Below are 24,787 nucleotides of genomic sequence, written 5' to 3'. Positions count from 1 at the left end.
CAGAGACTGCTATGCAGAAGTCAAACCAAAACCTCACAGTGCTCTCCTTTAGTCTGAGAACCAAGTGAACCAGACCATGGCCCGTTGTGGGGTGCCTGGTTGCCCCTGAAGGACAGGGTGGCCTTGCCTCCAGCACGGGAGAAGGGGAATTAGGGTGGTACCTTCCCATCTGCGTCTGTCAGGAAATGGTTAATAAATACCCTGTAGCTTAGGTCTGCCCTGCGTCACCAAGCCTATCACCCCCTCCTCCTCTTTATTCCCCCGTGCCCTCACCAGTTGCACAGCAAGGCTTGAGTTACATCCAGGGCACCCACTGCCTTGGGCTCATGCCCCACAGCCCACCCTTCCACTCTAAAGAAGGTCATGAAGTGATTGTACCTAGTACTGTCCCCCAGCACCCTCCTTCCGCAGCAGACTGTGGCATGTGTCCATTTCTTCTCTTTGACGTCTTCCATATTGTACGTTTCCATAGCAATGATCCCTTGGCCTTAACTTTGGAATTTGGAGACTATATGCAAACATGTAAAAAGGCTCATGAGTATGGATGACACTGGAATTTTATAAATTCTAAAATAAAACCTGAAACAGCTTGGAGTGTGGTGGATATTATTTCTGCTGGTGGGGTGAGATCCAAGACAGCCCCTGCTGGGCTGGGTTTGGCCAGGGATTTAAGTTTGCATACCTGAGCTTTTGCTGTGGCCATGCCTTTGAAAGGGTGGGACTCACATGGCAAGTGGTGGGTCCAAGGAAGGGGGTGAGAGCAGGAAAGGGGTGGGGGCTGTGCCCTCCTTGTAGGGAAACACAACCCTGCTTGTCTCCAGGCTGCTGGTGCCAGGGATGCTGCTGCTGTAAGGGAGGAAGGGGGTGCATCAGCCATGGTCCCTCTTGCTCAGCTGCTCCACAGCCAGAGCCTCTTTAGCCAGGTAGTGTTCACATTTCATCTTAACCTCAGGCATGCCAGGTACCACTTATGCAATCACACATCCAGTAAGGAAACCCAAATGCTGGAAGTGGGTGGGAGGTGTGGGTTGGCTGCCATGGTGAGTCCTTACCCTTGGCCCAGCACCACACCCTGGGCTGCCCCGTTGTGCTCAGCAGCTGGTACCTCAGAGGTGATGATGAAACCCGAGCACATGGCCAGCAGCTGCCATCAGTGAAGGGCAGGCTGCCATCCTGATCCCTGAATGCTCTGTAACTCAGGGAGCGAAGTGCAGCAGGTACTGACCGAGATTCCTAGCATTCCTCCTGCTCCCAGCCTGGCATGCCAGAGCACAGCAGAGCCAGCCCTCAGCCAGCTTCTGCTGGGACCTGAGTCTCACAGGTAACCCGGCCCTGGTGGAGTCTATTCTCCACAAAAGCCCCTCCCTCTCTCTACCACGGTGTCCAGTGACCCTCCCACCCCCCTGCACGCTGACACGTCCAGCCACGCTCAGCCCTGGCACGAGTGAGGGTCTCAGCACCTCAATGAAGTGGGTGGACAACGTGGACCTGGCTAAAAGTTGCTCTGCTAAACAAAATATGTGCGTGGCAGAGGCAGAGAAAGGCAAAATCCCAGCCTAAGGAAGGAGGAGCCAGCTGAGGCAGGGGCTCCCGCCTGCCTGGGCTTTGCTCTGCAGCACAGAGTCCCGTGGTGTGTCCACCAAGGTGGAGTTCAGGTGCAGGCTGCTGCTGTGGATGTACCTGTAGTATGCACGGGGCAGCAAATCAGAGGTGAAGGCTGTGAGGAAGGCCTGGAAGTCGGGAGCTGTGCTGCAGTAGACCCTGCAGCTCGGGGACACCCCATCCCGACCCTCCTTCATGCCCTGTGCTGCTTGCATGGCTTTCTGCCTCTCTCCTTGCCCTCAGCTTGACAAACCAGACATGACACTGGGCTGGGACAGCAGACATCTGTTCTCTTCCTTCAGTTGTTGCCAAGCAAGGCCCAGAGCATGGCAGCTGCACACTGCCCATGCTGGAGCTGCACCTCCTGCACAGGCAGACCCACCCTGAGCACCACTGCTCCCCTCATCACACTGCATCCTGCAACACCCAGATGAGTTCTCCTCATTCCCCTACTCCACCTGCAGCCCCCTCACTCCCCACTGCCCAGGTGATGGAGAGCCAGGTGCCAGTGCCCCATGCCTGCTCATCCACAGGCTGCTGGTGGTCACAGATGCACTTGTGGGCATCCAGGAGATCTCCATCCTGCTGCTGAGCAGGGTGAAGAGGGCAGCCAGGGGGACAGGCTGCCACAAAGATGGTGATGAAGCCAAACTGCAGGACTAGGAGGAAAAGGAGCAGGGAGGGACAGAGATGACAGCATCAACTGCAGCATCTCACAGCCCCATCCTGTGGGGAGTGGGGCAGCCTCTCCAGCCCCTGCAGGCTGCTCAGGGTGGAAGCTCCTTCCTCTGGGGCACTCCTGCAGTTCCAGCTTTCTCTCTCCCAGCACCCCTCAGCACTCCCCAACCCAAGGCCAGTCCCCATCCCTCTCCAGGAATTCACCAAGCAGCCCTTTGAACCCCAGCCCTGGTGGCCCACAGCCCTGTGTGCCTGCTCCACCAGGGCTGACTCCCTCCTCATCCTCCTTGGTTGAGAGGAGCTTCTTCTTTTGCCACCAACACTTCAGCTCTCTGGAGGAAGCAGAGGGGACACCATATCCCCTGCTACTGAACATGCCCTTGGCATCCTGTGTGAGCTCAGGGATGTGTGACAGCCCTGACAAGCCAGGACACACTCACAGGATGGCCACCTCTTGCACCTTGGTGCTGATCTGCTTCCCCACCATGAGGGGAAGCTGCTCCTGCCAGCTCTGTGGGGCTCCACTTGGGCTGCCCTGAGGGGACAGTGGGACATCCCCTTGGCTGCCTGAGGGGACAGTGGAGCTCCATCTTGGCTGTCCATGAGGGGACAGTGGAGCTCACACTGAGGCTGCCCTGAGGGGACAGTGGGACATCCCCTTGGGCTGCCCTGAGGGGACAGTGGGGCTCCATCTTGGGCTGCCCTGAGGGGACAGTGGAGCTCCATCTTGGGCTGCCCTGAGGGGACAGTGGGGCTCCATCTTGGGCTGCCCTGAGGAGACACTGGGGCTCCATCTTGGGCTGTCCTGAGGGGACAGCAGGGCCCTCAGCCTGCTGAGAGCTAAACCAAATGTTTGCTGTGGCACCCCGAGCATGGGAAGGCATTCCCACAGCCCACACAGCTGGGAAGGCCGGTGCAGGGGCTGGTCGCTTGTAGCAGCGTGTGGCCGCAATGAGATCACATCCAGGGAGGCCACAACCCTTCAGCGACAGCAGAGGAAACAGACGAGACAAGTCTCGTCGTTGTTTAGCACCGGAGTCCATTTTATTTCCCCCTCACGCCGTGCCGGGGCCCGGGACAGGAGGCGGAGGCCCGGGAGGCCGAGCAGAGCCCCAGAGAGCAGAGCCCCGAGCAGAGAGAAAAACAGACCCGGGGCCGGGCTTTTATCAGGTGTCCCATGGGAGGAGTCTTAAACTCGTATTAACCTCCTCAGAACACGAATGCTCCACCTGGCACTCACCCCTCACTGTGGATCCCCTGAAGGCTCAGGGAGTTTGTGGGACAGCCAACAAAGCTGCAGGAGCCATGGCAGGGTAGTGAGGGGACAGCCCAGGCTCTGAGCCCAGGAGTGCACCCAGAGCAGCCCTAGGGAAAGAAGGGTTCATCTGGTTCACACAGAGCTTCTTCCAGTTTGCCAAGAGGGGACAAAATGATAATGGGTCCCAGACTGAGACAGTTAGCCCCCAGCCAGCTGGCACTGCCCTGGTCCCAGGCATCCTGTGGCCATGTGGGTGCTCCCACTCTCTGCTGGGACAGTCCCACTGCCACAGGGCTCCTTCCTCACATGGCACCAGCACTCCCCTGTCCTTTAGCCCTGCCCAAAGAACCACGAACCTGCTCTTGAAGAGCCAGGGAGAGAAGGGATGGGGCTCTGCAGGAGAAGCTCAGAAGCCAAATGAGGTTCCGCAGCTGTCCATGGGACAAGAGTGCTGACTGAGGGTCTCTGGTCTCCTGGAAAGCAAGGAGACTGCAAACCTTATCAGAGCCCCACAGAAATGCAGCTGCTCATGCAGAGTGGCACACCCAGGAGCTCTGGGGCACTGTCCCCTTCCCCTGCGAGCTTGGGCACCTCAGCCCCTCACCTTCAGAAGCACCCAGAGCTGGGGCTGCTGCACAGGAGCAGGGCAGGGTGTAGGGTGCATTCAGCACCACCTTCTCCAGATGAGTCATGGGCTGCGGGGACAAGGTGGCTCCAGCAGAGATAAAAGATAAGATTGCTGGCACCTGTACCTGTGCATGTGGGCAGCACTGGGGCGGCTGTGCTGGTGTGGATCAGCCTGGCAGAGCTGACCCAGGAGATGAGCACAAACACATCACACAGATAAACACATCACACCCCTGCTCCACTCCTGGAGGAGGCCCCCATGGCAGGCCATATCCTCCCCTGGATCCAACAATCCACTAACCAAGGCTGCATTTACCACAAGGGGATGGAAATCTGAAGTCACATCACTGGGTACCTTTCCTATGTGTATCCCAGCAGAGTGAAGCTTGTCCAGAAGTTTCTTCCTCCAGGTCCTGTGGATGGCAGCAGATCTCTCCTGTTCTCAGTGTCCTGCTGCCAGCTCAGCTCCTGGGGAATGGTTTCCCACACCAGGAGGCAAGGAAAGGGATCTCATGATGGAACCCTATGTTTGTCCTGCATGTCTCCCTCCTCCAGGACTGGGCATTGTCTTGTGAGTGAAAGAAGGAGCTGAGGGAAGGGTGTGTCTGCTCTGGAGAGGGCTCCAGCCACTTGACCTGGGTGTTCCTAGCAAGGGAAGCAAGAAGCTGGGAGAGCTGATTAACAGGACTGAGGACTGCAGCTGTCCCGTGAAAGGGAACGACTGGAACACCTGAGTAGGATGAGTAGGATGAGTAGGATGAATAGGATAAGCAGGATGAATAGGATGAATAGTATGAGTGGGGTGAGTAGGATGGTGCCTGCCAGGGCTTGGGGATCCAGTGCCCTCTGAACATGATGTATGGACCAGCTGCCAGCTCCAGCCATCGAGCACTGGGGCTTTTCCTGTGCTCCTCAGCCTAGCAGACCCTCTCCTGCTCCAGCCTCCTCTCCAGGATGGAAAGGAGTCAAACTCCAAGCCAAGCCTTTTTGCTCACTCATCCTGGTGCAGCTGTTGCTGGAGACATTGGCCATGTTCCTCTTGTCCAGGAGTGAATATTCCCTGCAATTCCAGGTGTGTTATCATATTTTTGTGCTGCTTTGTGTGGTCACCATGTGCCCAGCTGGCTGTCCCAGTGTGGTGGCAGGGCCACCTTGCCAGGAGGGCCTTAGCCTTTTTGAGGATCCCAGCTGAGGACACTCTTAGTGGTGCAATATTTAGAAGCTTGGGCTCTTCATGGCGTGTTTCCCTCTCTCCCTGGCCCAAGAATATTTTCCCTAAGGAAAAACATCCATATCCTGAAAAGCCCTGCTGGCAGACAGCCACAAAACCCCTCAATCCCACAGGAGCCCAGCAGGCACCTCTGAGCCCCATGTTGGAGCTGGGGAGGGACATGCTGGGGACAGGCCACCAGGCCAGGCACTGCTGGAAAGCTGCACGGAGGCACCAGGGTCTGTTCCATCCTGCCTGTGAAAACGCCAATCACTTGTTTCTAAAATTTTAAAGTTTAATAGTAATAAAATGGCTATAAAAATAGCAATATAATTAGAGTAATAAAAATGTTGGACAATTTGAATTAGGACAATATGAGACAATAGGAAAAAAGAGTTATGGACAGTCCGGGTACCTCTTTCAGGGCAACATAAGCCTGAAAAGGACCCATGTTAACAGAGGATTAACCCTTAAAAACAATAACCTGTTGCATATTCATACACCTCATACGTGATGCATAAATTGCATTCAAACACAGGATTCTGTCTGGTCAGTGTCAACTTCTTCCTCTGAATCCTGAGGGCATCATCCTGCCTGAGCGAGGAGGGAAGAAGTTCGATTTTCCTGATAATGGAGCAATAAATTTTCTTTCCCTGAAAGATTTAGGTGTCCTGTGGCTGCTATCTCGCTGTGAATCCTTTCTTTAGGAAAAAAAGTATCTTACATAGCATAGAGTCTATTTTAACATTATGTTATAACCTAAAACTATATTTAACAAGCCACTTAAGAGAATTAATACAGCATAACTTTCTAACACAACACACATAATATTCATTTTAATATTTGTGAAAAGCCAATCATAAAATACGCATTTTTCACACTGCCCCTATCCTTCAGCTCCCAACACGAGCCCCAAACTGCAGCTTTTACCCCCACAGCTGCTGCCCAGCCCTTGTGCTGCTTGTTCCTCCCTCAGAGCTGGGTCTGAGGCACAGGCACAGGGCAGGGGGGTCCTCCTACCCTAATTCTGCTTCTCCTCCTGTGGGGACACAGTGGGACGTGCCACCTTCCTACTCCTGTTGATGGCTGCTTCTCCTCTGGGGAACATCAGGCTCCGGTGCAGGAGGGGAGAGGAGGAGGAGGAGGGTGGAGGGGTGTGCAGGCACATTCCCCATTTGGAAACGCCTTCCTCCAAGCCGCCGGGAGGAGGCCCTGCCTTTGTTTGAGCTGGAGGTGGGGTCCTGGGTGGCCCTGAGCAAAGAGGGCTCAGGGAGAGGCAGCGAGAGGGAGCAACTCCACCTCACACCCTGCAGGGGCTGGGGCCTGGCCAAGGCACCGGGATTTGCGGGCACCAGGGAAGATTTAGGTGCCGTGTTCACCTCACACCTACAAGGACACGGTTTGTGTTGGTTTGTACAACTTTGGACACAATCCCAGCTGGGTGCTGCCAGCCCAGGAGCAGTGTGGGGTACAGCACCCATGGAACAGAGTAACTGAGACACTGCTGCTTTCACAGTCCCCAGGGAGGGCTTGTGGCACTCTGAGGGACTCAAAGCAACTCATGTCACCACATTCCCAGTTCAGTGACCTGGTGGGTGCAGGCTCCCAGCCAAGCCCAGCCACCACAGCAGAGCTGCCAGTGAGCAAATGCAACACAGCCCACAAAGGGGAACTAAAATCTCTTACACGGCCACACTGTCCTGCCTAATATGCCCGGTCTCCAGCTGAAGGAAGGATTCATCCACTCTTCCAAAGATACAAATTCATGTCAGATCAGAATGAAACTACCACCAAGAGCACATTTTCAAGCACTCTTCTTGGTTTTCCTTGCTCCCCTGGATGATGACATGGCTGTTGGACAAACAGCAGCAGATGGCAAGTGCCTCCCAGGGTTTTTCAACTGCTGCAGAGATGCAGTTCAAGGGCCCAGATCAAACACAGGTACAGAGGGACAGCAACACCACACTGCCATCTTCAGTAGGAGCAGGATGTGATTCAGGTTTTCTGATGGCAAACACTGTCTGCAACAAGGTGCTACCAAACCCTTACCTGGATTAATATATTAACCCCAGACTGTCCCCAGTCCTCTCATGAGCTTGTAGCTCTGTTTAAAAACATCATTACAGAAAGGCTACTCCCCCTGCAGCCCCATGTTGTACCACCAAGTATACCTGGTAACTAACCTGGGTCAGATCTTTTCTCACCTTTTTGCAGGCCACTGTTGAGCCTTGATTTGAGGTGGTGTTTGTGAGGACATTCCTGACCTGAACACGTGTCACAGAGTCACCAGCGGTCAGCAAGTGCCTCCCATGGCTTCACCCTGCTGCAAACACCTTCTGGTAAAGGTGTTTGGAGCAGGCAAACCACCTCCCCCACGAAATAAAAACCACAGGCACACTGAAGGCTCTTGTGTTAAGATTTAATAATAATAATAACAACATTTCAAAAACAATGAGTGCATTGTACACGAGACCTGGTTTCAGTGCTTTCTGTTGACTTTTTGCCCTGTGTGTGTCAGTGTACTGAAGACCTGGGGATGGTGAGTGGATAAAAAACCCTGCTGGGACATTTTCTGGAGGAGGGCAGGGGAGGCAGGGAGGGCAGCAGGAGGCTCAGAACCGCACGAAGGTGGCGTCGATCTGCCGCACGGTCGGGAGGGCCAGCATGATTTTGCGCCGGTACTGGGGGTCCTTCTGCAGGGGGTTCCTCTCCAGGTACACAGTCTCCAAATTCTTGGCTCCTTTCAGCTCATCCAGGTCGCTCCAGCTCTCCACCAGGTTGTCATTCATCTGCAGAGCACACACACAGAGCCATGGTCACACCCACAGGGAGCCCCAAGAAAAGGAGAGCAGTGGTGGTGCTGAGTCACTGCTACCGGGGCACCGCTCACAAACACCTTCCCTACCAGATCCTTCTTGCCCTGGAACCTCTGAGACAGGCTCAGCACAAACACCTTCCCTACCAGATCCTTCTTGTCCTGGAACCTCTGAGACAGGCTCAGCACAAACACCTTCCCTACCAGATCCTTCATGCCCTGGAACCTCTGAGATGAGCTCTCCTGTCCACATGCCAGGCTCAGCACAAACACCTTCCCTACCAGATCCTTCCTGTCCTGGAACCTCTGAGACAGGCTCAGCACAAACACTTTCCCTACAAGATCCTTCTTGTCCTGGAAGCCTTGAGATAAGCTCTCCTGTCTCACAGGCCAGGCACAGCACAAACACCTTCCCTACCAGATCCTTCTTGTCCTGGAACCTCTGAGACAGGCTCAGCACAAACACCTTCCCTACCAGATCCTTCTTGTCCTGGAACCTCTGAGATGAGCTCTCCTGTCCCACATGCCAGGCTCAGCACTAAACCCAACTCCCCCACGCTGTCCTGGCTGCTGGGCAGATGTGCCACCCTTCAGACAGCAGATCCAGCCCAAGCACTGTGTTAAGAGAGACCCTGCAAGGCACCAGGTCAGTCTCCACACCCTCTCCCACTCCACTCTGCATTTATGGGCTGGAAATCTTTATATCATAATTTATTTCTACTGTGACATCCACCTTTACTTTAATGACTTCTCAGGAAACATTAGAAAAGGTCCCAAACTGACAAGAAAAGCAACATTTTCCTCTCTCCCTACATAAATTTCCCTGCAAAAACTGATTCTGCACTCCAGAGGAAATGCCAAGCTTTCTGATTTGGGTTCTTCTCCTGCCTCATTGTTGGCCCAGCAATTGCACACAAAGGAATGAGTGCTTCAGCTGCCCAACAAGGAAGCAAAGCTACAAGGTGGCCCCAAGCTGTCCAACCCTGAGACAACAGCACCCTTTGCTTTTGGATAGTCACTGCAGCAATGCCACCTTCACATAAAATGTAAAACACCTCACTGGATTGTTTCATTCTGCTACAGCTCATCACAATGTTACTTCAGCCAAGCCACTCAACTTTCAGACATCTCAGTCCCTCCATTGGGGATGTGCTACTGGGAAACTGCTGGAAGACTACCACAGTGGACAGGATTTTGAATTCTCTTAAGGTGTTAAAGGACATTTTTATGTGGCTTCAACTGTGCAGTCAGTGAAAAAAAATATAAACTGGGAGATACAACACTGGTTTCCATTGAAAATTCTGCCCTGCTCCTTTTCAAACAAATCAGTTTTTTAAACACAGTGTTGGAAGGCTGGAACAAAGCCAGGAGGGCATTTTCTGTGCTCAGCTAACAGATCTTTTAGCCAGTCCTCTGCTCTGACAAAGGACTCTGAACACACTGGTGTTTTTGCAAAGGAATCCAGCCCAGTTCAGTACAAGTCATTTCAGTACAAGTGCAACGAGTGCAGACACCTCCTATCAGCACAGCAACAGCAAAGAGGCAAACAGGAGGAAATTGCACAGCATCAGGGCAGGCCCCACACCAGGCACACTGCACTGCCTCACCTCTACTGCCCAAAAGATTAATGGGCAGTTAAATGGGCTTCTCAAAAACAGAAATGCTCCCTACAGACAGGCATGGCCAGGTAACACTGCTGGCTCCTCCTCGGCCACACTGCAAGATGAGGAACACCATCTAAGGAGCCTGGGCTGCAGACTCCAGCTGGGCTTCATTTGAAGGTGCTTTCAGCTCCTTTTCTCTCAGCATCTGCCCAAGAGTTTAAATCACTCCAAATGACAGACATTATACAACACAACTCTTATTCCCAGCCTTGAATGCAAAGACTCTACAAGAGCTAAAGCACCTGCCAGCTCATCAACATCTGCTGCTGCTTCTCCATTTTCTCACATCAGCACGTTTGTGCACAGCCTCCAAACATGGCACAGGGCTGATGCTTCAGGACAGGGCACCTCTGAATTTCCTGACCTAGGAAAGCCAAGGAGCTCAGCAATTCAGGGTGCCAGAAAGAAACAGAAGCAATCCTAAGCTGTTATGTGGCATTCACATTCTCTGAATATGATTCCTTTACCCAGGGTTTTTCTCCTGGGAAGCTGAAAGGCAGCAAGAAACCTCAGAGAAAAGGAAAACAATTTTTATCTCATTTGCTTCTCCTGTGTTTTGCTTGTCTGGAATGTGTTAGGAGATTGTTTACCCACAGGTGATTGTTCCATTGGATTCTGCTGTGAGTTGTTTTCACTCCTTGGCCAATCGGGGCCAAGCTGTGTCAGGACTCTGGAGAGAGTCACGAGTTTTCATTATTATCTTTTTAGCATTCTGTATTCTTTAGTATTATATTTAATATTTATATATATATAAAATATATACTATAATATACTATACTATTATATTATATATTGATACTATATTATTAGCATTATATTTAGCATTCTTTAGTATAGTATATATAGTATTCTTTAATATAATGTAGTATAATAAAATAATAAATTAACCTTCTAAAAACATAAAATCAAATACATCATTCTTCCCTTCCATGGGGCTCACTGTGCATTTACAACACATAGGAATGGAATCAGAAGTTGATTTAGTTTTCTTCACAATTATAACACCATAAATATACCAACCCTGCTCTGAACAAGCTCTGTGCTCCCCTGGTACTCTGCCATGCTCACCTACAGAAAGAAGAGCTGCAGAAACAGGACATGTGGGGCTGTTTCACAACCAACCTGGGCATGAAGGCAGGGCCCATTTCCCAGGCACAGACAGGCTCCTCACCACTCAGCAAGAAATTTTCAAGCTCTTCCCTTTCCCTAGGGAAAACCACCACACTATCCATGCAGGCTGTCAGACCTTAAAGCTGATCACCAGAAGCAGAAGAGCTCCCTCCAAGGCACACAAGTCCACGTGCTGCCCACTGAAGGGTTTCCCTCACTGTGGCTCAGACATTTTGGGGATCAGCTCTGGCCTGTGCTTACCCAGAACTCCTGCAGCTCTGTTAGGTGACTGATATTCTCAATCTTCTTAATTCTGTTGGCTGCAATGTCCAGCATTGTGAGTTTGTTCTAGACAAAGCAAACACAAAAATATTAGATCTGATTTCCTTTCATCTTCTCTGTGCCACTTTTTCCAGGCGCCAGAGTTGGAAGCTGTCAGGAGCAGACTCATTATTGCCAGCTGCTCACATTCAGCCCAGCTCTTGCTGCCCATATGGAACAAGGAAGATTGTTTTCCATTAAGCTGGGCTACTGACCCCCCCAAATGTGACAAAAATGAAGGCAGTTACTGGCTGGATGGCAACTGCCAGCCAAAGGCTCCTAAAAAGTGAGCTTTCCTCAAAGTACATTAAGAGGAGGATTAAAAATAGGATCCAAAGTGTCCCCTTGAGCAGCAGAGCTGAATAAACTCTTAACAGCAGGAAACTCAACAATTTTAGAAAAGCTTTTGCTGGATGAGAGTGAAAATGATACTTCCACAAAATCCATCCCATCCAAAAGACAGACATGTACAGTGACAGTGACAGGAAGACAAGCTGCATGCCATGGCTGGCCGCTCTCACACCCAGCTCCAGTCCTGTCCTGTTGCACAGCACTCATGGTTATCTACCAGCTGTGTCCAGCTTCCCATGGCTGAGGATCAGCCACGCTACTGCTTCAACCACATCTCCTTCCCCACGTCAGGAAACTAATTCTACTCCAGAATATCTGGGGGATCTTTACCCACACGAGATACTTTAACATACAACAAACACTTGGATATTTGTGGTCTCTCAAGAGACTCAGGAACCCACACCTAACTGGGGAAACTGAGGCACAAAATCTCCCAGAAAAGCCACTAACACAAGCAGCTCAGGGCAGCACTTGTGCTGCAGGGTCAGGCAGAGGCTCACATTGTTCTCCAGTCCCTCGATGACCTCGATGCCGTTGTGGCTCAGGTACAGCTCCCGCAGGTTCACCAGGCTCTGCAGCCCCTCAATCTTGGTCAGACGGTTATTCTGCAAGTGCAGCAGCTCTTTAGTAGCCTCCAAACCAACCCAAACCCATGGCACTCACTGGGGGGAAACCATTCCCCCAAAGTATGGCTGGGGGAAGGGGAAATAGTCTGCTTGGGCCCATGCAGATTTTGGGAGCTCAGCTGTTTGGTCTCTGCACCCCTTATGCAGGAGAAAGTCCCATGGGAGTCTCCAGCAAGAATCAAACTCTGACCTTCCCATCAGAAGTTGCAGCCTGAAAGTTTTTGGCTTGGTGTCTTAACAAACAGCAGGCCTGTGCATGAATTTTGTAGGTCTTAGTGTTCATTTTGTAGGTCTTTACAAAAGGGAAGGCCAGAGAGGAAGTCACACCACCTTAACCACACTGCACTCTTGTCCTGTCTGCACTCCTGCAGGACATAAAGCTAATTCTTGATGTCCTACAGAATAATGGCACCCAGAGCAGGTGGTCAGTGTGTCTTGCCAGCAGCTTTAAGAAGAGATACCACAATGCACAAGCATTGTCACATGGATAAGAAGGAGATGCAGTGAAAGAAATTAGCTGAGTGTATTTTATTCCACCTTTTAAAAAAGGAAGAAGCTGTTTGAAAGCTCACTGAGGACAGATTGCATTCAGCACAGGCTCATTCACATTTCTGGCCTCCTCAGTACGAAGGCAGTGACACTGAGCCACGGTCACTGGCATCACACTTTCAGTGCTATTGTAACACATCAGCAAACAGTGTTTCAGGAAGGAAGAAGGGAATAACACTCATTTCCTGTTCTTTCTTCCATCGAAAGACAGCTGCTTTATCATTTTATCAGTGTCTGTCAATCTCAAGTAGCATGAAAGGATGAAAAAAGGCAACAAAAAGAATATCTCACTTCTTTCCAGCGCAGGAGTCTGACTCTAACCCTGCAGACCTGCTAAGGGGGTGCTGACAAGAGGCTGGAGAGGGATTTTTCACAAGGATATGAAGTGAAGGGGGAAGGAAGGTTTAAATTAGATGTTAGGAAGAAATTCTTCTCTGTGAGGGAGGTGAGGCCCTGGCACAGAGAAGCTGTGGCTGCCCCTGGATCCCTGGGACACAGCCTGGGATGGTGGAAGGTGCCCTGCCCATTTCAGGGGGTGAAGAAAGATGGTTTTTAAGGTTCCTTCCAGCCCAAACCATCAGAAGAGCTGATCCCATCCCACAGGGTGGTTCAAGGCTTTCAGAACACAGTACCTGTATACTGAGCACAGTCAGGTTTGTCAGGGCATCCAGGTTCTGGAGCTTGGTGATTTTATTCTTCCCAAGGAACAGACTGTCAAGATCAGCCAAGGTGTCGATGTTTTCAATTACCTGTGAAACAACCAGAGGAGAGACAGTGTTACTGCAAAGCTCCACCTGGGAGATGTGGCTGTCAATTTGTAGCCACATTATAACCATGTGGTGTAGCCTGGGGAGAAGATACTCATTTGTGAATTAAAAAAAAAAAAAAAAACCAACCTGTTACTAGTGAGTGGAAAGAGAATCTGGGAGGAAAGAACACAATTAGTAAATTTAGTGCTGCACATCAGTGACTGTCTAACACAGGTGAGTTGTTCAGCTTCTCTGCCATGAGCAAAGTTAGCTGTCTCACAGGGGGGTGTGTGTTATTGGATTTCACTGCACAGCCTTGCTTCTGCCAGAACACATCCACAGCAGCCTGAGTGATGCACACCTTTTAAATACACATTTTAATGGGAGAATACAGACACTGCTCCAGTTCAGCTCCAGCTCAGCCTTCAGGAAGAGAAAATCAGGATTTCTGTGAAGCATCAAGGATGTTGCAAAGGAAAGGAGAAAGCACAAACAGAAGAGTGAAAACAGGAAAAAAAGGGAAAAGGGTAAGATTACAAAAGGCTCCTGCAAACAGAAGGAGACACTTTTATTTCACAGGGAAAAGGCTCTGAATTAAAAAATCAAGATGCTGTTAAAAGCAACAAGGACTTCATCTCACAGTAAAAACAATAATATGGACACAGACACACCCAGAGCTATGCTCAGGCAGGCTGTGACATCTCAGCTTTTCCACGTGCTTCCTGCCTGCCAAAAATCTCAAATCAGCAGTGCTGGGGAGCCACTGAGTCCCAGCAGCACCTGGCTCACCCTGGGTGCTCACCTGGGCAGGTAACAGCACAAGGAAGGAGAAGATGGACACTCAGGAAAGGACCTCTATCCCACAGCTGCCACAAGACTGAACAATACAGTGTTAATCAGCTCAAATTTGCATTCACCCCCCTTCTAGATGATGGACTTAGCCCTGTTGTGACCTTGCAAGAAAAATTATAGATTTGTTGCTCATTGGCAGCTTCTCCAGCCCTGAGGAGGAAATACTGATGACTCAGTACAGGGAGTGGAATGGAATATATGGACATGAGGGGACAAAAACCTAAAAACAAGTTGAGTGCTTACACTACAGCTGCCTCAGTCCAACTTTAGGGAAAAAAAGCATTAAATATTCAGCTTAAGCATAAAGTTTTGCTCTTCAAACAGAGCAAGAAGTGCTAAGTCATGAGGGATTCCAAGCTAAGGGCACTCTGGGAGGTTTGAGTAGGCAAGAACAGCTTTAATACACAGAGAAAAAGTCAATCAGGCACCTCAGAGCCAAGAACTCTGCCTGAAGAGTCCACAGCCTTGTACCCTAAAGAGTTAAGGGTATGTCCAGCTGTAAACACACACCCTACACCAAGAGAAAAGCAGCCCAGGAGTTCTGGGTACCCCCAGGCAGCAGCAGATTTCTCTGTGCCAAGCCAAGTCACAGGTTACTCACTCCAATAAAGCAATTAGAAGCACAGAACACTGCTGTTTGAAGAAGTCAAAATAGAATTAACAGACAAACAGAAAAAAAACCCACTAAAAATAATTTAAGAAGCTTGTGTTACCCATACAGCAACAATTTAGGTTTGTTTTTTTTTTTGTTTCTTTGTCCTTAATATGCTCAAGACTGAGAAAACACATAAAATAAATCTAATCTTATTGTTAAACAGATATTCCTTGGTTTGACAACATAATTGACAATGTACTGCCTAAGTATCAATTCAGAAATCTAACTGGATTTATTTTTTTTTCCAGATGAAAATGATGCTTAGATACAGAATTTTTAACCCAGCTTCTGTAATGTAAGGATCAGTGTGCTGAGCCTGCTCTGCTTCTGAAAAAAGCCAAGTGCTTCTCTCCATAACTCCTGTTCCTCATCCTATGCAAACTCTAAGGTTCCTAATCCCCCATCTGACCTGGCTGATGTTCTCACACTCCAGATTTATCCCCTAAATAATTTAATTTCCAAAGCAGAAATTCCTGGAGAACAATTCAGTCCAGTTTGGCTTCAGGAGGAAACCAAAATTTTTCCTCTTCAAAAAAGCAGCACACATCTCAGCCTTAGAAGGCTGCTTTTAATAGCTGAAGTTTCCTTCTTTTCTACAAAGAAAAGTGTTCTTCCACAAGTCCTGAAACAAAGAGGACAAATTTTTCTTTTCCTAATCTTTTACCATAACAAGTAATTTCTCAGAGACTATAAATGGGCAGCACCAACTTACACCACATTGACTGAAATGCACTCATCTTCATGAGTATTTTCTAAAGAGCGTGTAATTAAAAAAGCTTTTAAAAAAGAGCTTATTTTGCATGTTGCAAGTCTTTTGTGTCATCTCTTTGACCAGTTCTCTTATGAACTGAGCAAACACAGTGAATCACACCTTAGGGACAGGAGAGACTGCTCAAAACTGCTCCCCTGTAAGTGGCACAGATTTTTAATTGAAAAAGTCACAATCTGCACAATAAAACCCCAAAGCAATCAGCAGTGCAGTACCAAGTTTTAGGTTTTAAAGGCATTCCAGAGCAAAGCATCAAGAAAATCTTTTTCCTAAACAAGACTGAGTGCCATAGCAGGCTGTAAATTGCACCTGCAAATCAAACTCATTTTGCTCTCAATAGGTTTCATGGACTCAGCACCAGCCTGTAGAAAGGTAAGAGAAAACAACTGCTGGTTTTGATGGGCTTGGCTCTCTAGCAGGGAGAACCATCACCTGCAAAAGGAAACACACAGGGGATACAGGAGTTCATTAAAGACACAATTCACAAATGGTGATTTAGCAGCCAGGCATTAATCCATAATGAAAGGCTCCAGCATGCACAGCAATCAGCACAGGGAGTGACTGGAACAATAAAAACCAACAAAACTGCAAATCAAAGTCAGTGCAGGAAATGCCAACATCACAGCACAGAGCTGAGAACTCTGCAGCCAACACCTCTGAGCAAACCTACCCGAATTCGATTGGACCCCAACTCCAACATCTGCAGCATCTGCAGGCTGCTCAAATTCTCAATTTTGGTGATTTTGTTGTTGACAAGGAAGAGCTTTTTAAGCTGGGTGAGCCGATCCAGTCCTTCAATGTGTCGCAGAACATTAAAGGAGATGTCCAGGACCCTGGGGCAAAACAAACCAAAGGTCTCATCAGGCAGGGATGATTCTGAAAGAAACACTTGTAAATTAGTGGGGTGTGGTGTTTGTGAGGTGAGAAATGAGGAATCTGACTCCGTGTTCTCAGAAGGCTGATTTATTATTATGATATGATACTATATTAAAAATGCTATACTAAAATTGTACTAAAGAAAGAAAAGGATACAGACAGAAGGCTTAACAAGAATCATCATGAAAAACTTGTGACTGACTCCTCAGAGTCCAACACAGCTGATGGCAATTGGTCATTAAGTAAAAACAATTCACACGTTTGGATAAATAATCTCCAGACCACATTCCAAAGCAGCAAACACAGGAGAAGCAATCAGATAATTATTGTTTTCATTTCTCTCTGAGGCTTCTCAGCTTCCCAGGAGAAAATCCTGGGCAAAGAGGATTTTTCAGAAAATATCATGGTGACAGTGGGGAATCAACCTGACTGCAGAGATCAAGTCTTGAAGCTAAAGTCATGAATGTTATTTCTTTTTATCAGAAAACACAACAATAAAACTTTCAAAATGTGTTAGGAAAAAAAAATCACCTGCCACATGCAGAAGACAGCCATTATTTTGCCCAGCCATGGAGCTGCCACAGTGGAAAATGCCAATCTGCATTTTCCTTGGGAAAGGTGCCTGCCTGCAAGATCTGTCTCTGACAGGACCATGTCAAGGGCTCCCCTGGGCAGGAAAAGGTTGTGATGGTGAGAATTGGGCCAGTCCTGCCCCAGGGAGAACACTTTTGTCATGTACCTCCAGAATGATCCAGGCAAGTGCCAGAAACTCAAAAACTTGGAAGGGTACTTATTCCTTCCCTAACACTCTTTAAAAAAACCCCAAAAACTTTACCTGAAATCTCTTGTCATTTTTGCAGGAATAAACACCTGTTACACAGAGCTCTCACTGCAAGAGCAAAGGGGGAGAGCTCCCACACCTTGTGGAAGCTACAACCACCAGTCATTCTCACTGTCTCACACAGCACAGGGCTCATTTCCAGCTGCCTGTCCCTGGGCAGGTTCAGGATAATGAAATTTGTGTACTGCACAGGTTGAATATCAATAGAGAACAGACATTATCCTTCACTGAGCACCAGAATAAATCCTGAGAGAGGCTAAAACACTGGGCTAAGTACAGCATGAGTAACACAGTGAGCAGCAAACCACCCCCAACCTAACCCTGGTGATTGCCCTGCACTCACTCAAGGTCCACCAGAGCCTCCAAGTTCTCAATCTTCTTGATTTGATTGTCATAGAGATCCAGCTCCCTCAGGGTCTGCAGCTGCTCCAGGTTCTCAATGCGCTTAATCAAGTTCTGCCGCAGACACAGAGTCTGATTGTGGAGAAAAGTTGAAAAAGCAACAAAAAAATGGCCATGAAGGATTGCATGTAATGCCTCACAGACTGAAAGGTGTGGGTGAGGGTTCCCCCATTAAGTTTTACTGGGAATTTGCTGGGTTTTGTTTGATTTTTTAATACAATCTTTTCCTGGTATACTCCAGTTCTACAGAAGGAAATCTTTCAGCCACAATGGTCAGATACAGTAACAGCAGCCCAGAGAGGATACAAAATCTCCATCCTTGGAAATACTCAAAAGCTTAACTGGAGAAGGCCTTGAGCAACATGTTCTGACTGGGCCTGCTTTGAGGGCTTCACCATCCACATTATTCTATATTCAGTCTGCTCTGCTAGTCCAGGATGTGCCCTGATGCACTGTCTCTCACCAACTTCCAAAACACACTTTCTTCTTCAGCTAAAAATGAAGCAAACCCACTAAATCTCAGTCAAAAAGAGATTGTCTATCTGTCCTTTTATAGGTTAGATCTACAAAATCCCCAGTTCCAAGAGGCATTCTCTGCTCCCCAGGACTGTTACCTTCACTTTCTTGAGCACCTCAAATCCTTCAATCTTCCCAATCCGGAAATGATTCAAGTCAACATCCTGAAAGAGAAATTGAGGGATTTAGCAGTTGTTCCAAAACAAATCTGGTCTTTCAAGATCAATCTGGTACTTTGTTCTAAGGAAATCATAGGCTTACAAAATGTGTAGCTCATTAAAACTTCCCTTCCAAGAGCATTTCTAAAATGAGTTTGGAACATGATTTTACCACCACAACTGAGACACATGGCCTGAACTTGTCAACTGCAAATGCAAAATGTCAACTGCAAATGCAAAATGTCAACTGCATATAATGCAACAGCCCTTTCCTGAGTCTGAGCATCACCAAAATTAGAAATCTTCAGAAATTTATCGAGATGGAAAAATTCTTGCATAAATAAAGCTTTGCATAAAGTTCTCTTACTTACTTTGCTAGGGCTTAACCAGAACACAAGTTGGCATTTCCAGTTCCAGGCCTCAGATGAGCAGGAGTCAGTGCCAGTTTGAATAACCAGTGGTTTTGTGAATGTTAATTCTGCACTGGCAATCAGCTGAGGCACTTCCCATCTGTTCTGCTCAGCCCCAGATGCTCCAGATTTGAAAGTCAAAGAGACAGAGAGCACTTCCCCACCCTGAAAAGCAGCTCAAACCCTCTGCTGCTAATGGGCTCAGGAGGTTGCTGATGCCAAGGCACTGGGCTGGGTAAGTGCCTGTTCCAAAGCACAGTGCTCACAGCAGCTATCAGCTCACTGAACACACTCCCTGAAGCTCACAGCCCAGCAGTGCCTCTTGCAGCACACACACACTTTCAGTGCATCTACACTTCATTTAAAATTCTGAAGTACTAACAAAACGTTTCAGCTAGTGATGAAAAATAGAACACCTCTACTTCTACTCTAAAGGCTGTGAATCAGCTCTGGGGAGGATCACAGCAGCCAGCACCTGCAGAAGAATTAGATCTTTGAATCAGGTTTCAATACTTGCCTTTGCCTACCTTTGCTTCCTGCCGAATAAAGGACAAAAATCTGCCTTTACCTCAGCCTCTGGGTCCAGGCTAATGGTCTCCATGTCCACTGGGGTCTCTGCATCTCCTGCACGAGAGGCAAACACATTACCAGCTCCTGAAGCACCCAGCCAAAGGCAGGACAACAGCCCCATGCAGAGAGCAAATGCTCCTCAGGAGGACAAACACATGAGAGGCACAGCTCAGATATTCTGCTTCATTAAAGCCACGAGAGTTACAGGAAAACCTTTCTTTACAGCAGGATTTCATGCTCAGATGTAAAACACACAGAGATCAGCCCAACCTGCTGGAAACTGCAGGCTCAAGGATGGGCAGGATGCCTTTCCTTCACACCTACCCTGTCCTAAGTGTCTGTGCTCTGACAACACAATAAAACCTTGCCAAGAAGGATTGTAACTGCCTGGGGAGATGGGCAGGAATGACCAAACATCTCAACAATCCCACCCTTCAGTTTGTTGGTTTTTTATATTAGCACTGCCACTTTATGTCACTGTGGTGAACACTTCTGCCTGGATCTCCCTTCCTTTGTTTGGCTGAACTCCCTACTATGCCAGACAACACTGTTTATGCCACTGCATGAATTTCCTTGGGAAATGCTTTTACAGCTCTGGAAAACACCCCAGCATTTGCTGTGCTTCTACCACAGCACACGAGGGAGGGAAATTTACTGGAGAATTCATGCTGAATAATTCATGCCCATTCCCATTTGCTGGAGGTGGCTTGCTGGTTGCATCAATTGCTGAAGAAAAAACAAAGTCTGATTCAGCTTTGCAAAACTGACATACAACACGATTTGCAAGGTTTTTCTAATTCATGTGCAAAGCTTCTCTGAGTGCTACCAAAAACTCAAACAACTTCAATTACAGTGACATCCCCAAGGCTTTGCACTAACTCCTGCATGTATGCAAGCTCATTCCCTTAACCCAGCAGCAGTGACTATTTTCCCAGCTCAGAATGGTTAAATCCCTGTAAATGTCAAGTGTTCTTATTTAATGAGTGTTCTTCCTGCTAAAGCTTGGCTTTGTAAGCAGCAGTGCAGGCACAAACAGTTCCAGCATCACCATTTTTAATGCCACCATCCAGCTCCAAGGGTTTGCTGGTGCACAGATCATCACTGACCTTCCTGTATTTGAGCTGTTGCTCTTGCCTGGACATTGAAACAGGAAAGAGACTCACTGAGCTGATTCACAGAAGTTAAGACTGAAAAAGCAATCCTCTTTTTTTTCTTTTTTTTTTTAATAGCACAAAATAGCAGGAAACAAATTATATTTTGGGAATGAAAAATGAGCCGGTAGTCTTGGGGATGTGGAACAGCAAGATAGAAATGGCACCAAAAATTGACAGATATACAAGTGCCTGTCAGCAATGAGCAGTGAGCAATGTCTGCTTTTTCTTATTTTAGTTCCATATCAGGAGCTCTGCCCTTCAGAAGGGGAGGGGGATACCCCACCCTGCTGCTATCAAGGCTGGAGCTCTTTGATCTGTTTCCTGGGTGCAAAGACTCTCAGAGAGAAGTGCTCCAAGCCTTGCTGAATTTACAGCCCACAGGAGCAGTGCCCAGCTTTGGAACAACAGTTATTTGAGATATCACATGAAAAATCCAAATTATGTCCCTTGTATTGAGTGATACTGGCAGTAACTTAGTGTTCATGGTGAAGGAACTTTGAGTTTCAAGTCCTTTGAGACTTCAAAGCTGTCCAATAATAAAGCCAACCACACATATGGTAAGGAAAAAAATCTTCAGGAAAAACCCCATTCAAGAAAAAAAAAATTGACTTTGTTTGGCTAGGAAGCTTGAATATATTAATTTATAAACCCTAGATTTAGGTAATGTGTTCGATACTCTGTTCTGAGGCTCCTCTCAATTTTGACACATGTCATGACAGCCAGTGTGGAAAACAGCACTCAAATCCAAAGCTGCAAATCCAAATCACACAGGACCCAGGCTAAAATAAAATAAATTTAAAACTGAACACACAGGCAGTGCTGTTGTGTACTGAAGTCAATTGCCATGAAGTCTCTGCACGGTGTATAAAACATTCAGCAGCCTGAGGGAGATGTGTGTCTGATACCAGCTGTAAATCAGTATTGGTAGGAAAGTGTTAAAACACATTTTCTCTCAAGAGCAGAAAAATAAAGCAAAAAAAAAAAAGGAAAAAGAAAGAAGAGAAAAATGGTTCTAGCAAATTTACAGTCATTTTATTTATGAAGTGACTGGATATAAAAAACCTCTAAACTGACCCTCCTACTTTACAGGCAGGGCTGCAATTTCCCTTGCAAATTGCTTTACTCCACATTTCTCAATGGAAAAAATTCCCATCACTCTGGCAGTGAAGTTTCCTAAGTGGATTTCTGTGTAACCCATGCCTGCAAGCCACATGCCTTTGCAGAGGTGGAAAAAAAAAAATCCACCATTGAGAAAACCCAAATTCCACAGTGGGAACAGTCATTACTGAGTTATGTAAGTTCACAGTACCACAAGCATTTCAATCAACAAAAAGCCTAACTACACCCTTAAAGTGCATATGCATGAAGAATATTATAAATAGCTCAGTTATATGATTTCTAACCAGAGGCTCTGTTCCTCAGAGAATTAGCTAAATGATGAATTTGAAATTTCAGCTGTTCAAGCTACTTAAGATCTTCTGTGAAAAAAATGTGGAAAACTCATCATTTTCCTTTCAGCTGAGAAATTCAAAGCTGGCTGTGGAAAGGATCTTGAATGTTCAAAAATTATTCCTCTGCTTGGTTCCTGCCCTAGTTTTCTGAATGCTTCTTGCAGTTTGGAAAATGTAACAATACAGTCATTATATTAAACAGCACACAAATGTAACTCAGCAAACAAATCTGAATGTGCTTTTCTTCACTAGAGTCAGAGCACACCACTTCTGTGATTCCTTTCATACAATTCCCAGGGGAACAAAGTGCAAAATACAACCTCCAACACACACAGCTAAATGGTGGCAGCTGAGCAAACACTCAGGATTCCAGGCATGCAAAGGAAAGCTCTGTCTGATCTGCATGCTTCCATCAACTGCACGGTTTGCAGAGCCATGAAAATGGAAGAGCATTTCTTTAGTAAGATTTAGGGGGTTTAAATTACCAGCAACAAATTAGATCTAAAATAGAGTGCAATTAATCATGAGATTTAAAATTCTAGAAACAATTTATCAGTTTGAAAGATACTTTGGCAAATCCCAATGTGCAAGGTTAAGACGAGCTGGGATCTCACTGTAAGAACTAAAATTTCTTTCATAATTTCTCTTTCAGTATCCCAATAATAATAATAACAACAAAAATATGGACATCTCTGGCAAAAGGATGATGTTACACTTCACCAAAAGCTCAGCTCAGATCATCACACAGGGCATGCAGAAATGGATCTGCTCTGACAAATTCCATGCAAGCCACTGAAAACCCTCCCATCAAACATCCACAGGCTTTAGAGTCTGTCAGTATTTCTACCCCATGCTCTAGTGCAAACAGTGGGATCAGCAGGAAAAGTTTACAGCCAAGAGGATTCAAAGATATAATTTTGAGATGTCTTAGAACTTTTAAATTAAAACAACAGAAGGGACAAGTTCCTTCAATCCATCTAGAAATGGTCTTTGTTGCCTTCCAAAGGAATCTGGCAATTCTTTAGGCAAAAAGAACAACATAAAATAAGGTAGAATTATGAAAAGCTCTTCATCATAACCTCTAATGAAAATCTTTCCACATAAGGTTTCTAAATTTCCATAAAAGAAAAGAATAAAGATGCTTTGCATTTTGATATCAAAGAGAAACACGGATGGGTAAATAAGCAAAGGAAAAAATAAAAAAAAAAATCAAAGCTCTAATACTAGCAGTTCCATAAAAAGCAGGCAACTTTATTCTAGCAACAGATTTATTGAGCTTTCAGGAGGCTGGCTCTGGGGCAGGCTCCCAGGGCCAGGAGGAGCCCAGGGGGTGCTGCAGGCTGTGCACACGCGGCCGGCCGGGGCTCCAGGAGGCAGCGCTGAGGCTGACACGGTACCTGCCGAGTTCTCGCCGTTCTGCTCATCCCGCAGGCTCTGCTGGCTCAGCTCTGTCACCAAGCGAACCGCCTGCTTCCTCCCCTCCTCGTCCCCCGACTCCTCGGACTCGATCCTCTTATCCACTGCACAAGACACAGAAATTCCCCATCAGGCTTTTCCCGGCTGCGGGGCACAGGGCAGGAGCAGCAGGCAGAGAAAATAACCAGGATTCACATAAACGACTAGGCAGTTAGTAGAAATCCTAAGTTAACTAAATGAAAGGTTTAGTCTTAAATAAAAGGCCTCTTACCCCTTGTTTCTACTTTGATTTTGGATGCACTTTTTCCTCCCATCACATCTTCCTAAAACCAACAATCTGGGAAGAAGACTGGAGGAAAAAGGAAATTTCTTAGATCAATGAAGTGCAATTCCAAAGATTACGGAGATGGAATTAGAACGATTACACTTTAAGAGCTTTTAGACTTAAAAAAAAAAAAAAAAAATCAGTATCATGTACAATAGTACCAATGACACGAAGAAGTGAAGGCATGGATAAAAAAATCCTCGCAGATAAGAGCAACCTCCCCAGAACAACCTGTCAGATCCCTTCACGCTCACCGAGCCACAGCTCCGGTGGCCACCCTGAGCCTGGACCGAGCTTCTCGCTGGTCCCCTCAGCCTTTCCTCGTCTCACCGGGGCACTAAGGAAAACCAGCGCCATTCACAAGCTAGCTTTCTCGTTATCTTTACTTTTTACGTCACGGCCATCTCCACAACCCCACTGGTTCTCCCTGCGGGCACGGAGCCGGCGGGGATCCCGCCCTCCGGTGACACCCCGGCCCCGGCAGGGCCCGGCCGCTGGACACTCGGGGGCTGCACGACCCCGGAGGGCCCGCAAACCCCCCCGGCACGCAGCTGGCAGCAGCACAGCCCGGAGGCAGCGCTGGAGCAGCCGGCCGCGCCTCCCCGACCCCCGCAGCCCGGGCAGCAGCCCCGGCGGGCTCTCACCCTCCATCATCTCCTGCGGCCCCGCTCCGCTCTCCGCCGCCATATCGCTCCTCCTCCCACCGCCCCTTCCGGAAACCGCCTCCGCCGCCGCCGCGGCCAATCAGAGCCCGCCGCCGCTGCCGCGCCACAGCCAATCGCGCGCAGCTGCCGCGCCCAGGAGGAGGGGCAGAACCCCGCCCATACCCCAG

At 48.0% G+C, this 24,787-nt stretch overlaps 1 protein-coding gene across 2 annotated transcripts; it reads right to left on the bottom strand.

Annotated features, from left to right (window-relative positions):
* Window positions 1-7,780: 7,780 nt before the first annotated feature.
* PPP1R7 (protein phosphatase 1 regulatory subunit 7) lies at window positions 7,781-24,711 on the bottom strand. 2 transcript variants are annotated; one of them, XM_064720914.1, is made up of 11 exons: window positions 24,600-24,711; window positions 23,902-23,979; window positions 23,612-23,734; window positions 19,608-19,663; window positions 18,570-18,635; window positions 17,897-18,027; window positions 16,507-16,669; window positions 13,444-13,560; window positions 12,137-12,241; window positions 11,226-11,312; window positions 7,781-8,164 (listed from the first exon to the last, which is right to left on the bottom strand). In XM_064720914.1, exons 2-11 carry the CDS (start codon window positions 23,942-23,944, stop codon window positions 7,988-7,990), a joined length of 1,068 nt encoding a protein of 355 aa, XP_064576984.1. In that variant the 5' UTR covers window positions 23,945-23,979; window positions 24,600-24,711; the 3' UTR covers window positions 7,781-7,987. The 2 variants fall into 2 exon arrangements, with proteins under 2 accessions (XP_064576984.1, XP_064576985.1); XM_064720915.1 differs by lacking the exon at window positions 23,902-23,979 and having other exon boundaries at window positions 24,600-24,672.
* Between the last annotated feature and the right edge of the window lie 76 nt (window positions 24,712-24,787).

The sequence above is a fragment of the Zonotrichia leucophrys genome, chromosome 9, assembly GCF_028769735.1.
Source record: "Zonotrichia leucophrys gambelii isolate GWCS_2022_RI chromosome 9, RI_Zleu_2.0, whole genome shotgun sequence".
Taxonomy (NCBI): Eukaryota; Metazoa; Chordata; class Aves; order Passeriformes; family Passerellidae; genus Zonotrichia; species Zonotrichia leucophrys.
The sequence above is the reverse complement of the archived record's forward strand: the minus strand, read 5'-3'. Positions and strand labels throughout refer to the sequence as shown.

What these genes read in the sequence shown, in the direction of transcription:
- PPP1R7 (XM_064720914.1), bottom strand. Translation starts at nt 23,944, where the DNA reads ATGGGAGGAAAAAGTGCATCCAAAATCAAAGTAGAAACAAGGG. An exon ending in GCCTGGACCCAGAGGCTGAG is followed by an intron (nt 18,636 to 19,607) that starts GTAAAGGCAGAT and finishes TTTCTCTTTCAG; the next exon opens with GATGTTGACTTGAATCATTT. An exon ending in AGGTGCTCAAGAAAGTGAAG is followed by an intron (nt 18,028 to 18,569) that starts GTAACAGTCCTG and finishes CTCCACAATCAG; the next exon opens with ACTCTGTGTCTGCGGCAGAA.